Source organism: Benincasa hispida, chromosome 9 (genome assembly GCF_027475165.1).
Source record: "Benincasa hispida cultivar pf3 chromosome 9, pf3_genome.v1.1, whole genome shotgun sequence".
Lineage (NCBI taxonomy): Eukaryota > Viridiplantae > Streptophyta > Magnoliopsida > Cucurbitales > Cucurbitaceae > Benincasa > Benincasa hispida.
In genome coordinates this window covers 85,683,612-85,700,358 of record NC_143486.1, presented here as the reverse complement: position 1 = coordinate 85,700,358, position 16,747 = coordinate 85,683,612, and the positions used below count along the sequence as shown (strand labels likewise).

At 33.2% G+C, this 16,747-nt stretch overlaps 2 protein-coding genes across 3 annotated transcripts; one reads left to right on the top strand and one right to left on the bottom strand.

Annotated features, from left to right (window-relative positions):
- Nucleotides 1-4,480: 4,480 nt before the first annotated feature.
- On the top strand, nt 4,481-14,199 carry LOC120085930 (spindle/kinetochore-associated protein). Of its 2 annotated transcripts, none has more exons than XM_039042255.2 (6): nt 4,481-4,803; nt 6,004-6,099; nt 7,190-7,315; nt 9,920-9,959; nt 10,467-10,582; nt 11,297-11,722. In XM_039042255.2, the coding sequence occupies exons 1-5, from the start codon at nt 4,669-4,671 to the stop codon at nt 10,538-10,540; spliced, it is 471 nt and encodes a 156-aa protein (XP_038898183.1). In that variant the 5' UTR covers nt 4,481-4,668; the 3' UTR covers nt 10,541-10,582; nt 11,297-11,722. The 2 variants fall into 2 exon arrangements, with proteins under 2 accessions (XP_038898183.1, XP_038898184.1); XM_039042256.2 differs by lacking the exon at nt 11,297-11,722 and adding an exon at nt 13,966-14,199 and having other exon boundaries at nt 4,612-4,803.
- Nucleotides 14,048-16,747, bottom strand: LOC120085931 (DnaJ/Hsp40 cysteine-rich domain superfamily protein). Its single transcript, XM_039042257.2, has 3 exons — nt 16,288-16,747; nt 15,442-15,591; nt 14,048-14,392 (listed from the first exon to the last, which is right to left on the bottom strand). The coding sequence occupies exons 1-3, from the start codon at nt 16,519-16,521 to the stop codon at nt 14,312-14,314; spliced, it is 465 nt and encodes a 154-aa protein (XP_038898185.1). The 5' UTR covers nt 16,522-16,747; the 3' UTR covers nt 14,048-14,311.

Sequence of the window (16,747 nt, the reverse complement as noted above, 5' to 3'; positions counted from 1 at the left end):
TATACTGTTTCTAACTGATTTGCTCTCATATCTACTATTGGGGTTGATGCTCTAAATCTTGTAGGGTCCTATAATTTGTAAACATTGTTGAACAAACTCATTATATATTTAATAAAATATCTGATATTTTATTTATTGTCTACAAAATATGTGATAGTTGCATTAACCTTAAACCAATAAACTAGCATCCAAGGTTATCTTTCTAACTTAAACATATATGTAGAAACATACAAGTGGATCATGTTTAAGTGATAACCTAAATAGTTTGTAGTAAATGGATAAGACTGGGTACCTTATCCTGATGATACTACGAGTATGACCCACTTTGTAGGTGTTACAATTGTTGTAAAGTGCTACAAATGATCTGATCCTCATTATTTATGTATAGACATGCGAGCGGGGATATTCTATACAAAGGAGTTTGTATAAGACCGGACCACGAAATGTTTAGTCTCATTATATAACACCGTTCATAATAGATACTTACATTTCACTACGATGACCATAAGTAACATGATTTGAATCCTGAGTGAGTTGTGAACTCCTGCTTATGAGGGCGGTCATTTGATTTGTATGGGTGAAAGTGGCTAGATCGTCGACTCAACAAGCCTACCATTTTAGGGATTCGTCTGATTGAGAAATTGAGAACACAGCTATACAAGATGGAATTCACTCATTCTAGATAAATTGCTCCCTTAAGGGCTGATTCCGGGCCTTGAACAATGTGGCGCCACACCCTCTCCTGGCCCGAGAGGGGTTTAGTCATAGTAGGATTATGATCTATTGTACAGTAGAGGGATCAGTGGTACTTAAGGAGTTAGAGGTAACTATAGGGGCAAAACGATTATTTGGCCCAGCTGTACTTACGAGCAATTCGTGAAGGGTCATCGTATTGTTGTTTGGTTATATCCAATGGACACAGAAATATATCTGTAGTGTGAAGAGTATAGTTGTCGGTCTTTAGTGAAGTGCTCGAAAGTTAACGAATGGTGAATAATATAATTAAAGAGTTTAATTAATTATTCATGTATTGTTGGAGCTTCAAGCTATATGTCCATGAGGTCGCCTTGGTAGTTCAATAGGATTTAGTTGAGAATCGGTTTTTGGATTAATTTGAATTGTTCAAATTAATAGAAGGATTCAATTATATATGATATAATTAAGTTGTTTCAATTATACGTGATATAATTGTCATAATGTATTTGATACATTATAGCTTAATGGGAGGAAATAAATATTTGAATGAGATATAAATATAGTTTCTACGAATTGAATTCATAGCTGTTAAACTTAATATAAATAAGATATATATTAAATGTCATATAAAAGAGAAAAAAAAACTATAGTTAACATTGTATGTGATACAATATTAAAACTATAAGTTATATGTTATATTTGATATAACATATAATTTAATATATATATATATTATGATAAGTTAGTTATCATATTTATATTTATATTATTATTATTATTTTGATAATAAGGAAGGGAGTTACGACTCTCTTCCTCATCTTATCTCTCCACCCACATTAGTGGGAGTGGTTATTTTCAATGGCAAGGAGAATAAAAGAAAAGTTTTTTTCTTCTTTTTTCGAGACATAGTTGTTAAACAATTGAGATAAAGAAAGAAAATATATAAGTGTTATGTGGTTTTTGTCTTGGTTTGGCGAACATTCTCAATCTTCCTCCTCTACCTTTTTTTCCCCTCTTAACCAAAAAAGTCAAAGCCCACTACTTTAGCGTTCTCACCCTGAGAATACCAAGGTAACTATTGTGGTAGTGTCTGGTTATGTTCAAGGTTTATCTTGGAGAAGGTCTTCAAGAAGTTCGTGATACGTTCGAAGGAAAAACGCGAAGAAAGGTCTTCAAAGATGAGGTTTCTTGAAACCTTTTATTTCTAAAGCATGTTGTAATTTAGAATTAAATACATATCTTGTTGTTTGTTTACTGCAAACTTTGTATTCAATAAAAGTGGAATTTGGTTGATCCGCTTCCGCTCAAAGTTCTAGAGTTCCTTCATACACGTATCATTTCAATGAATTGTTAAAACCCCAACATGATGGTTGGTCACATTCAATACCATCAACACCATCAATCACATTACAATTTATAAATAACATAAATTCCAAACATTTGTTCGCAATTTTCTTTAAAAAAAAATACAAACAATACATTATTAATTATCAAACATAAATACAAACAAAAACATAAAAAAAAAATATATATTTTAAAAAATTAACTTAGTTTGAACATCAAACTTATTAAAAGCTAAAAGAATCAAATATTATTAAAAAAAAAAAAAACAAGAATACTAAACTTTTTATAATTAAAAACTTTAAACATCGAATAAATAATTTGTATTAAACTATAAACTAAGTTTTTTTTTATTAAAACATTAAAAAAAAATACCTTTTAAACTATAAACATCAAAGTTAAATACAAAAAAAAAAAAAAAAAAATATTTATGTCTTCTAATGTCTTCAGAAAAACACTAAACCCTAAAAACCCTAACATTAATATTATTTAAAATGCAAGAGAAAACATTAACATGGTAGATTTAACATAATATAAATAAAAATATTAAATTATAAAGAAAAAAACTACTAACATCATATATAAATATTATTGAATTAAGACTATTAAAAAACTATTATTGAATTGAGACTAATAGATCTAAAATATTAACATAGTAGACTAACATTAACATGGTAAATCTAAAATATTATTGAATTTGGACTCGTGTCAATATATAACTAATATAAAAAAAACTATCAACATCAATATATAATGAATTAGAATGATATATCTAGCATAAAATAAATATAAAAAAGTATTAAAAACAAAAAAACTAGTAATAAATAAAAGTCAAACTCACAAATTTAATAGTGGTTTTACTCTTTTTTCCTTTAAGGTGACAACGGTCTCCTTTTTTTATTATTATTATTTTTTTTATTTTTTTTGTCATCTGACAAAAAAAACTACGAAAAAATAATATTAGAATTTATAACTTATTTTTTAATTAGAAAAATAGGAATTTAGTCGAGTGAACGCATACCTCATTTTAAATCTTTGTTGCTCGAACAACAATAAAAACTATATAAAAAAGAAAAAATAATATGAGAATAGGAACAAAATTTATAATTATTTTAAAAAAGTATAAATATAATAGAATGAATGAACAAACATGTATAATTTGTGATCGGAGAAGGCTGAAGCGTGGGGAGAAAGGATTCATACGAAAGAGAAGAAGAGAATAGGAGGTAGAGAGTAAGAGACAGAGCGAGTGTGTTATTTGTGATATGAGAAAGGTGAAGAGGGGGTTTAAAAGACCATAGATTGAGTGTTCAAAACTCGACCTACAGATTAAAAGCAGTAGGTAGGCAAGTGGAGCAACATAGGCTTTAAAGTTCAGGTTTGCAGAGGCGAGGTGATGATTTAGCATGGAGGTTCTCGAGATAGCAGGCGCATGTGAGCGACAAGATTCGACCGGTGCAACAAGATGTCGAGGGTTGAAGATTCAACCTATGTAGGTCGAGTTTTGAAGCCTCAACTTGCTTTTTAATTTTTTTAGGTCGAAATTTCAACCTTCGACTTACTTAGATCGAGATTTCAACTCTCGACTTAATTTTTTAATTTTGTTAACCCTCGAACTTTTCAAAAAGCTGACACACTACTATAAATCTCTAATACTCTTAAAAGTATCATATTTCACTAATTATTTTTTCAAACTGTAATATTTAAATAAAATGTCCTGCAAGATACTTCATTTTACCATTTTTTTTTGGACAATAAATAAATAAATTATTGTTGTTATGATTATAAATAGCTTTTCCCCTCTCTCTTTCATAACCGACATTATATTAATGTGAATATTCATATCTCTAATATTTGAGTTAAGGTAATAATATCTTACAATTCTAATAAGTAAAAACCTTTTCCACCCTCAAATAGCACACATGTGGTTGTGCATAAATAGAGAAATCATATAATTGTGCCGTTGGATCTGATTTTATTTACAAAATTTGTATCTAATCGTTATTAGAAGTATGGAGATTATTGTTGAAATGATATAAGATTAAATTTGTCTTTATCTATCAACTTAAACGTTTGGGTTAATTGACGATTTAAGATAATATTAGAGCAGAGATTGGTTCATGATGTTATGTGTTCAAATTCGTACTTGGTGATTTTGGTTCATGATGTTATGTGTTTAAACTTGTACTTGGTGATTTTTCCTATCAACTTAAACTTATGGGTCAATCGGGGGTTTAAGAATTATTGAGATTCAAATATACTTGAAAAACTATTTCGAATGACCGTCAAATACTCTATTTTTTTTTTTTCAAAATGACTTGTTGAAAATAAACCCTTAGAAAATTTATTTAAAACACACCCTTTATTCAAAATGTTTTAGCAATTCTGCAATAGTCATTTCTTTGATTTTACAACTTATGAAGGCTATTTTCTGAAAACCCTTGAAAGATATTTGAGATTAATTTTCTTAATTTCGAGGCAAAATGGATAATATAACACGTGGCGCAATGTAAATGCATCCATCACATCAGCGAAACTTTCATTTGAAAGAAGGCAAATAAAAAGAAGAATCTATTGGCGCGGAAGGAGCTTCAAATTGAGAGAGCGCGAAAACCCTAGCAGAGAGAGAATATGGTTCTCGATCATCTTCACCAACATCATCAAGCGGCCGATGGATTGACGAACTTGTTCACGAAGGCCAATCACGATCTCTCGGTAGTTCAGTACAGGCTCGAGAAGGAGTTTCAGCAAATCTATCCGGAAAGCGTAAGAGCAACACGATCTTTTTCTTCTTCTCGTTAATTGAATGGAGGCACTAATTAGTTTAAGGAGGGATTTATCGGGCTTGAAATGAATGTTGAATTGTTTAAGACTCTTTACGGTGCTAGTGTTTCACAGTGCCAGTGCCAGATCTTTGAGCTTAATGTAGAATTACTTCAATCAACAGCGTAAGAGCATCTAGGCTTTCTCTATCTTCTTAATCGAGCCACTGATTGGTTTGAGATGTCAAGATCTGGACCTTAATGTTTAACTATTTCGTTCTCTCTTTGCTGTTGTTTTACTGTAACAATACAAGATCACGAGCTTAATGTAGAATTATTCAATTCTACTACGTAGGAGCAAGTAATCTATCCTGACAGTAAGAGCCACATACGTTTTTCTTTTTCTTCTTCTTCTTCTGAATGGAGGCACTATTTGGATTGAGGAGGACCTACAAGTTCTTGTACTCAATACTTTGGCTATTGGCATTTCACAGTAGTATCACAAGATCTTGAGCTGCTCATGAGCTTGATGTTGAATTATTTCGTTCTACAGTGTAAGAGCAAGTAATCTATCCTGATAGAGCTAGGCAACATAATTGTTTTTTTTTTTTTTTTTTTTTTTTTTTTGGTGTCGAGGTTCTATTTGGAGGAAGAAGTAGCTAGATCTTGAGCTTAACGAAGAGTTATTTCATTCTTCTATTAGAACGGCAGTACTATTGCAAGATTTTGTGCTTATTGTAGAATTGCTTCCTTATCTCTTGCCAGACAGTTTATTTCATACTGCTAACCAACAATTTGTTGTGGTTCTTGATTTTATAATGTTCATTTTGCAGTATAAATATTGTTGTTCTGAGAATGGATTATGGAATTTTCAGGTCGAAGTTTTCTGAAAATTTGATCACCCATAATTTCTCTTCATTTTCGAATTTCTGATTCTAGTGAGCTTTTTTGATGCTTGGTAAAATGTCTGATTATTGCCCTTTTTTTTTCCGATAATGTTTGCAACTATGTGGCAATGAAAATGGATTCAAACACTCCTAATGTCAGAGATTAGTCTTTGTTAGACGGTTGAGATTAGAAATCCTCTTTGAACATGTAACGAGTACGAGGCTGGAATATCTCGATGTACAAAGTTTATGTCTTACTGGAAAATACGAATACAAATTTATTGTTGCTCAAGTTGTGGTTTTCATTTTGTTTGCAGGCGAATCCAATGAAGTTAGTTTCTAGGATAAAGAAGATACGGGATGATATATCAACATTGAAAGAGCAGTGTCGTGAAGTTTTGATGGCCAAACAGGTATTTTTCTTGATTTATTTTCTCCAGAAAGGTATTGGCTAGAGGAAACACACGCGTTTGAACTGCTAGATCATGCTCTGTATGTACCGACGTTTTTTCCCCCCAAGAATTAGATCTGCAACTCCATTCCACTTAGATCCCATGTGATGGAGTATCTCAATAAATTCCTATAAAAAGGATATATTATATCTCAATAAATGAAATACGATGTTTGAAAATATGATGACTGATGGTAATAGGATGAATGTATTTGGTGGGTGGAAACGTGATCTATATTTTTATCATATATAAGTTAAAATGTAATTGTATGTTTCATAATATTTATATCGAGAGTATTTTATTTTATGTATTATGCACACTGAATTTAAAAATTATTTCTAGTAAATAAATTCTAACTCAATAACCATTTGTTTTTTATTTTTATGCTTTTGAAATTCATGTTACTTTCCAATTTTCTTGACATGGTTTTCACCTTTCTTAGTGAAACATTTGGATTTTTAGTCAAATTCTACAAACAAAAACTACTTAAAAATCACTCTTTTTTAGTTTTCAAACCTTGTTTTTGTTTTCCAAAACACCAAGTAGAAAGTGGATAACAAAATAAAGAAACTTGTATGTGGTAAAGTAATGTTTATAAACTCAATTTTTAAAAACCAAAAATTAAATTCTAAGGCTAGCTCCATTTGATAATCGTTTAATTTTCTATTTTTAGAAAAATATACTTATGAACAACACTGACATTTTTTTAAAAAATATTCACTTACCCATGTCCTTAAAAAACCAAACCAAGTTTGGAAAACTCAAGAAACAATGAAGTTTGGTTAATGTCTTGGTAGTTGGTGCCTCTTTTGCTCTTTTATCGGAGGACAAGGATTGAAAATGACATTTGTACATTGAGGAACGGCTTTGACATGTATGCTATTTTTTCTTGTTCTGGAACTGAAGTTGATTTATCTCGATACCTATTACTAATTTTTTTAGAGGAATGACTCTGACATGTACAGTATTTGTTCTTGTTCTGGAACTGAGACTGAATGATTTCAATAAATATTGCTAATTTATGCAACGATGATGTGCTGTTCAAATGCAGGATGTAATTGATAAGGCTCGGACAGTTCTGGTTGGGAACAGAAACATGCTGCAAAAATTGCAAGCATCCATGGGCGTACCCTTTGTCAGCGATCTCGATGATCCTGCATTTGCTGAATTCAAGCAGGTATTCATCGTCAATGCCCCTTGGTTTGCATTTTGTGGTCAGTACTGGTGCAACACATTGCTTATTCCTTTGGCCTAAGACCGAATTTCATTAGGTTAGGGTACCTCCTAACAAGAAATTACTCAAGAACAAGGAATGGATTCAAGATAATCAAATATGGAAATATATGAAAATATATTAAAATATGCTATAATCTCATAAGAAAAGTAACAAGATAATTCCTAGCCTATCGAGAGGGCTAGTCTCTCCCAAATTCCCAAATTAGGAAATCCCACTACATTCTTCATACTTTCCTCCAACCCCGCATTCTATTTATAACTAAAATCCCTAACAAATTTCATGTCTAATTACTCATATGCCCCTTCTAATCACCCTACTAATATTCCACTAATTATCCCGATATTCCTAATTAGAGGCCTTACAATATTCCGCCCTTCGAAGATATCTTGTCCACAAGGTTACAAAATATGATCCCAAAAATTGGGTTTCTTTTTTCTTTTTTCTTTCTTTTCTTTTCTTTTAAAAAGGGTTGAACAAATAGAGCATGGGCTCCAATTTCTTCATTTGGATTCAGCCTATTAATCAGCCCATGACCCCACATTCTCCCAGTAGCTCAATTTTTTTCTAATGGACTAGGCCCACGGTCAACTTGCTATCCAAAATTAAACTCCAGCTTACTCTTAATCAAGATCCACTGTCCATTTTTAAAGAAATCACATATTGGGCCCCTTCTTGTTGGGTTGGCCCAATCCTTTCAAAACCTAATCGTCTACCATCCTTCCTTCCCAGCTTTTTATATGTCACTGTCCCACCTCCTAGTGACCATTGTTCTTCTTGAATAGAAGGAAATAAATGGGCTTGCGATCCCATCCCAAATACACTCACGAAAAATAGGGTCTCATGTTTTGCAACAACCGGTTCCACCTCTTGACATTTCACGTGGGCAGGAAATAATTTTCCCACGTAATCACGAATTTTGCAATGGATGGAGAAGACGGTTGGGAAGGGTTGCAAATATCACGGCGTACCACCTCTCCTTTGCACGACCGTCAATGATTGTCAGCACTAACTTCTTCGCCTTCATACCTTCTCTGCCCTTGATGACCGTTGATGAGATTTTCTTCCCTTCGATGTTTCCTCTGCCGCCCGTCACCCCGTGATGGCCAAGTAATCGCCAACATCTTCCTTCTCGTTGCGACCATTCATCCTCTATAACTCCTCGCAACAACATATTCTTCATCTCCGTCTGTTTTGTTGATTTTCCTTGCCTCATGGATTCGACTTTCAGCCACTGACGAATTTTATAATGATGTGGTCCTCGAAGCTTTCACTCCAGCCAACCAGATCCTCGCGCTGCCAATACCGGCCTCCTTCGATGTCATCTCCAGGGTTGTCATACTCCAATCTCTGTTGCCCTTCTTTTCGAAGCTTGCATCGACGCCTTCCCTGACGATTCATCTTTGGCCATCCATGCCATTGCTGTCAGTAATGACCTCCCTCGATTCGCTTTCCTGTTTCTTTGGTTTGATCACGTGTTCGTTGGCAGGTTCTTCTTCCTCTTTCTCTTTCGGCCCTCGTCTTGCTTGTTCCCCTATTTGACCACTCGATCGTTCTTCCTCTGTTTGCCCCTTCTCCTCCGCACTCGTATTTTACTCCTTCCCTTCCTCGTCTCACTAACTTTCAACATTTTTAGAGTTCGAACATTCTGGCCTTTCCTTTCTCGTTGTGTTTTTGACTCCGCTGTTGCCGATTCTTCTTTCTTTCCTTCCCTCTTGCCTTGCCGATTGGTTCCCCCTAACTTTTTTGGGAGGGATACTCGGGTATGATCGTCGTCTTCCCGCCACTCTTCGAACTCAACTAGATAGCTTTCGAATTAGGTTTTCTTTCTTTGCTTTGATGATGGCTAATCTTCTCCCTTCTCTTTCGGCCCATCTTTGCTGGGAATCCCTGATCCTTTGCCTTATTTCTCTCATGTCTCTCTGTATCTCTAATAATGCGTCAATTCCTTGATCATGATCTATAATTAAAATTGGTATTCCTGGATGAACGACCTTATACCAATTTGTTAGGATGCCTCCTAACAAGAAATTACTCAAGAACAAGTAATGAATTCAAGAACAATCAAATATGAAAATATATGAAAATGTATTAAAGTATGCTATAATCTCATAAAGAAAGTAATAAGATAACCCCTAGCATTTTGAGAGGACTAGTATCTCCAAAATTGCCAATTTAGGAAATCCAACTAAAATATGGAAATATTCATCTTCTTTAGCTATATGAAAGATTAACACAGTGAAATGGACATTTTAACCATTTTTGTCTCAACTGCTCTATCTGCTTTATGTGATTTAAAAGGGTTGCAATTTCCAAGTGGTGCTTATAGTATTTGTACCATTTGCCAGCAAGCAACCAATATTAAATATGCAAAAGCCTTTCTTAGGATTGGATATCCACATTGATGGTAAGTGGGTATCTCGATCCCTTGGATAAAGCTTACACGACCACGTGTCTCACCCTCTCCATGTAGAAGCTTAGTGTTTTTTAAGTACTTGCAAAGTCATTGTTTAATGCTAAACCATATCCTGAAATCGTTTCCTGTAGATCACTGAAGAGTGGACAAGACAAGTTCAATCAAAATTTGGTAAGGATTCTTTTCAAGCTTTATATGAAGCTTCTAATGCAAGTAAATTGTCTGTGCCTGTTTTTTTTTAAAGGGGAATATATATAGTTCGTTACTTGCTGCTTGTGAAATCAACCATACAAGCTTTATGCCAATTGAATTTGCTCATGTGGGGATTGATCACATTTGTCTTTTTAGACCAACCGTATGTATATAATTTGATATTCGATACCATGGCAACAACTCCAAAAATTCAGCAACGGTTGGATTTGCTGCAGCATAGAAACTTGAATGTTCGGGTCTCCTGTCTTGCTTCACCTTCCCCTGCATAGCAGTTTTAGTAAGATTTATAATATGAGGGTTTGTAGCTTTCCCCGTCTGCCCTGCGGTGGGTGGTGCTTGTGTCGGGTGTGCTACACCTGAAACTTTTTCTTTCCAACTCTTCTGAAGTGGAAATTGAACCATCCTTTCAAATATATGTTTAGATGTATTACTTATAATGCATATTGTGTATTGGTGCCAATGCAGGGGAAGATGGGCAAGAGGACGCCGACTATAACGACGTCAACAAGTTGCTATTCTCGGCCGTAGTGCAGGCTTGATGGGTAGAGTTCCGAGAGCAAAATTAAGTTCCAAGTGTGCAGGTATCTCTCTAAGCTAAATTCATTATCCCGCCCTTCCGTCTACTAAAATCTCTATTATCTACATCTTTATCGACATTGACTAATTTATGAGGGGAAAAAATCTATGAAGCAAACTAGTAAGTTGTAAAATTGAGGAATAAGACGAGTTACATGAAAATATGAAGATCGAAAAAATATAATAAGATAAGATAAGATAAAGTATAAAATAACTAAAATTGAAATTATGTAAATAAGAAAATATGAGAAACTCTTTAATTTCTCACCCGTGGACAGATCTCTACCAAATGTCATTATTGATAGGTAATTTGGCCACTAGAATGTGATAATGGGAGAATCACTTTGGTCTTTAAAGGCACTATGGACGTCTGTTTGATATAAATGTTATTTAAAATTAATAAATAAGCATGTACTTACGTCATGGTAGTGCTCATGAAGTAGTAGGATTATGATAAGTTAGGGTATTATGGTCAAATCCTTGGGATTAGTTTCCATGATTGATTAGAATTAGGATTAGTTTCCTTGGTTTATTAGGATTGGGATTAGTTTCTGACTAATTAAGATTAGGATTAGTTTCTTTGATTAATTAGGATTAGGATTAGTTTGCTTTCCAATTCTCTATAAACAGAGAGATTGTCTTCTTGTATTGACAACTTTTGATTCATAATAAAGACTTTGATTTTTATTATTGGAGGTTTCTCTCATTTTATCTCGTAGGCTACATCAATTTGGTATCAAAGCAGCCGTCTGGGCTAATGCTAACTGCCACTGGTAGAAGATCGAGAAACTCTTGGCGATGTCGATCGCAAGAGGGAGCTTCGTGAGCTGTGCTCATTGTTGAATAGTCCATATCTATATAGGGGAAACCCTTTAAATTTTAGAAAAAAAGAAGATACTGAGATTTTTTTTTCAAGATTTTGCTAGAATGGACTATTATCGATCAAAGATGGCAAAGAAAAAATATAGCAGTTGGTATAGGCAAGAAAGTCAAAATTTCTCCCAAAAGCAGTGTTGGAATTTTGATTCTAGTTTAGAAGAAGAATTTCAACATAATAATTTTGTCCGTGCTCGGTTTTCTCAAAGAACCTATCATTATCCACATTTGAAATTTGATTATAGTGATTCTAGTGATTCTGATGAAAATTCTAATGTAGTATGGATTAGAATAACAAGGTGACATTATCAACAAAGAGCTCGACAATCTAATCAAATTGGTTTCTCAAGCAATTGATGTAAGAATTGGAAGTTAGGTGATTCAGAGTATGAAAGAAATTATGGTCACCAACATCAAAAAACATGAATCAGTGCAGCACAAATTTAGAGGTTGAAACATTTTCAAGAAAACAAAAATACTCAATTAAAAACACCTATCAAGAGAACTTTCGGAAGAGAATGAATGAAATTTGGGTTCTTTTGGAAAAAATTCAAGACAATTATAATCTTCAAGATTTTTCAAGAAACCATCAGAAGATCAAGAACTCAGCCAAATGGGTTGTGAAATTGTGCAAAAAATGAATGGAGTAGAAAAGAAAAAATCAATTGAAGATGAGTTGAGTAAGAAACGTAGAAAAATTGAAGAGGAGCTTCCATTGGAAGGAAAAAAAAAATCGATGGGACTAATGTGGAGGTTGCTCAATTCAAACTAGATGATGAGGAACTATTAATTGATGAAATCAACGATGGAGGTGTTGAAGAAGATGAAACCACTACAAAGAATGTGTCCAATTGGTCAGATCAATTAACTAAGCCACGCAACCAACCACAATTACCTCCATTGTGAGATAATATAATGGAAATTAGCCTTGACCACCAAGAAAGACAACAAGAGAATTGACTACATCTATGGTATGCAAAAAATGTCTAAGATTTACCAAGAATCGTTCAAGAACAACAAAGATCAAGGTTATATCAAAGAAAGTATTCGGTGGAATTGTGGAAAAAAGATACTTATGGGCAGCCTAATTCGAAGAAAATTGAAATTTTTTTCCATCATTCCTTAAAGAGTTTGCATATATTTTAACAAAGGATTTTTTGAACAACTTAATCCTTGAGATCATTGATAGAAATAATTTTCCGTTTCAAGAATCAAATATTCGATATATTGGCGTGACTCGTGAAAATTGAATGTTATTGATGCCTGATGTTCAAAGATGTGTCTGTTCGAATAGCTTACTTTTTTATTTTTATCCTCATTTTCGTTTTAAAACTCAAGGATTGTATTTTTGTTTTATTTTTTGTTTTTTTTTCAGGGATAGAATGATGTAGTAGAATTAGGATAAGTTTGGATATTATGGTCAAATCTTTAATTGATTTAGATTGGGATTAGTTTCCATAATTGATTAGAATTAGGATTAATTTCTTTGTTTTGTTAGGATTAGGATTAGTTTCTTTGATAAATTAAGATGATTAGTTTACTTTTCACCTTTCCATAAATAGAGAGATTGTCTTCTTGTATTGACAACTTATGATTCACAATAAAGATTTTGATTTTATCATTAGAGATTTCTCTCCTTTTATCTCAAGACTACATCAACGCATCTTTATGTTAATAATAATTCTTGTGATGTATAAAAATTTTAACATCGGAGCTTCCATTTACAAATGTTTTCGACACAAATACAAATACTTCTAAATCTTTTTCTTCTACACATGATCGTGTGTTGAGATAGTGAATCTCGTCTTATGAAATCATGAATCATCTTTAAATATCACTATTTGTTAGAATTCTTGGAGGTGTCCATTCTTTAAAGAAAAAAAAAATTCAAAAATCTTGGAGGTTATATTTAGCATGTCTTGAACTTTTAGATGTTTCACTTTTTAAGATTTGAATTTATCCAAATATTCTACAATGATCGTTTTATTTTTGGTAACCTTTCATATTCTAGAATAAGGTTTATTTGATGCCCAAAAATATTTGTAGTTTTAAATTCTAGAATAATTTAAGGTTTAAAATTGCATTTGCCCCTAAACCTTCATAGAATAAATAATTTAGTCAAGTAACAATTTAGTTTTAGAAATTAATGTTAAAGATTTAACGAGATTTATCAAACAAAATACAAACTCAACATGTTCATGAAATACAAAGTAAATATTATAGAAAAATATAAATTATCATTTATTTTTATAATATTTTTATGTTAAAGGATTGAATTATTACAAATTTGAAATTACAAGAATTGATTTGGAACAGAGTTTAGAGACCAAGTTTACAACCAGTTAGATTTTTTAATAATTAAGTAGAGATAATAAAGCTCTTCAACATGCGTTTGCTCTCTGCACTTGCCTCATTTTAAAACTTTCTCAAATATCCCTTCATTTCGAACATAAACGAGTTCTCATTGCAGGAAAAATAATCAAAATATGAATTTTTCAATTGGCTTAAGCAGGTATATTGATGCCATCGTTTTCGTTTTCTGAGACCACGAAGGAGATGCCATCCGTTTGACAAAAGCTAAAAAGGCGTCAAGGTGAATCAAAGCACATATCGTGAGCCAAATGTAATTTCAATATAAACTGTATATTGAACATCACAAATTTTACTATGAAATAATCTTTACATATCTGTACTCACTTGCTACTCAAATACAATAAATGTCATGAGGAAGCAATTTTTTACTCCACTATGAAATAATCTCAACTGCACTATGACCTGGTTATGAGATTAAATAATAACCAATATTTATGAAGAAAAATAGCTGACTTGACAGACCTGGAAGCAAGCGATGAGGCTATTTAGACTTTAGGGATGGGAGGCTCTCCCAACCACTTAGCCCGGTAACCTGTTCCCTTACAGTCGGAGCAACGCATAGAGCCCTGAAAAATAATGGAGTTGAACTCGCTATGAATCCTAGAAATAATTTTTTTTTAAAAAAAAAAAAATTTAAAGATTTTATAACTTATAAAGCTAAAGGCTTCACAACTAAACTTCGCTAGTTATCTCAAATGCTCCATAAATGTCAGAAATAGTTGTTCCTTTTATAGCATAGAAAAAACTGCATGAAGAGTGATTGAGGATAGAAAGTAGAAATCTAATAGAGAAATGGTTTTCATTTATGCTTTGTTTTTGTTTTTCTTATCTAATATCCCCCCAAGGAAAAAAGAAATGGGTGAAGAGAATGGATTGCATGAAGTTGAATTTATAATGGGTTTGAAATAACTTTTGGTGAACACTTTCAATGAAATTACTATTTCTGCATATATATATATATATAAACAAACTTTTCTGTAACTCACAATTAATTTATTATTATCAGTTTTAATTAATTACTTTAAAATGCTTTAAAATTATATTTCTCATTTCCATCTCAATGTTTTGTCAACTTCAAAAAATATATTTTTTAATATTTAAAGCTTCATTATTTTTAAGACCTTAATATTATAATATTAAGATGGAAAGTTTAGATTTTATAATATTTAAAATGACTCATTTAATATAAGCAAATTTAATATAAGCAATTTTATAAGGTTGTGACCAAAAATTTACAAAATGAATAGATTTTTAAAAAATACAAATGGGGAATTTTTTTCCCACGGGTATGGAGACGGGGATTGAAATAGGGGCCACCCCGTGGATATCTCTAATTGTAACTTAATTTCAATTATTTTACTTTGGTGATATGTCCATATTAACAATAATCGTTTCAGTAAATATTAGTTCTTAAAAAAGTACTTTTAATTAGATAAAAACACCATAAATCGTTTTACTGTCAACATTTTATTAAGTATTTATCTCATATGTCTGGATAAAAGCACTTCATAGCATGATAGCACCAGCAAACACACCGTGAAAGCGGTTCAAAACACATCCAATGATCCAAGGAAAAAAGAGAGAAGGTATGGGATCAAACCAGTTTCGTGATTACCTTGCCAGCACAAATGACACAGCTAGTGTTTCTGGAAGGAACTTGACAAAGCATGTTATCTCCAAGAATAAAGAAGCCAGTTCCTCTACACCATTGGCACTCAACATGTCCATTTGAGTTGCAAGAAGAGCAGCAAATAGGCGTTGGTTGCTGTCAACATATAATTAGGATTGTTAGGCTCTTCATGATGCGCATTCAATTCATCCTAGGTTCGTGCAGGAACGCACTGAATAATTTTTCTTTTAAAAGTAGAAATCATATTACAATAACATGATGAACAGGAAACAATTATAGGCTACAATTCCAACGAATTTGAACATTCTACTACTATATTGGTGAAGACGGATGTTAATTCTAAATTGCCATAGCACGACAAAAGAATCAGAGATTAGGAAATTCATCGGTTCCTCCATCTGATCGCGTTACACCAGAAAAAGAACGTTAGTGAACGGGCGCGCGTTATGTTGTGACGACTGGTTTCTTCGATTAGGTTAACAAATGTTGCCATTAATCTTTGCAGACTTAACTAGATTCAGCGAATTAGGATTGAAAATTTGTGGTTCCTCATCCTCATCCACCTCCTGACTACGAAAACAGGAAAGGAATGTGAACGGACAGGCTAGTTGAATTATTATGACTAATTTCCTCGATTAGGTTCCTAAATGTCTCTATAAATACTCACAGAGTGTTAGAGGAAATGAATATTTCAATCTTCGTTAGAAAGAAAGACGTAGCCTAAGAAAGAGGAAGAGATCATCCACTGGTTCTACCGTCGTTCAAAGCACAGGCAGAGAGATAGCTAAATGAAACAGCCATAAAATGAAATGAATATAAGATCGCGAGTACCTGAGAGATCTCCCATGCTTGCTCCATCCTCTTGACGAAATCGGAGTTTCCATAAGAATCCACCATGGAAGCTCGCACGCCACAAATCCTAGACTTGAATAGCCTCGAATCGATGAACGAAACACGATTCACAGCCAATCCAGAGCCGATTGATATTGTTCTCGTAGAAGCAAATCCTTTGCCGTCAATCGATTTCGCCATAATCACAGGCTTCCAACACACAGAACTCGTCATTTCTCACCGTTTCTTCTCGCCTCAATCACGTTCCTCCAGGAAAGAACAATCGGATTCTTCTTGTGCGATTTTGTTTGAAACACGAACCGCCAGAGAAATTCTCTGATATTCAAAGAAAGACACGGAGCCGAGAAAGTGGAAGATATCTTGGAGGGTTTCTTTCGGGCCCGCCCTCATGTTCGGTATTCGGAACGAAAGAAGAATTTTCGTTTTTGAATCTCTCTCC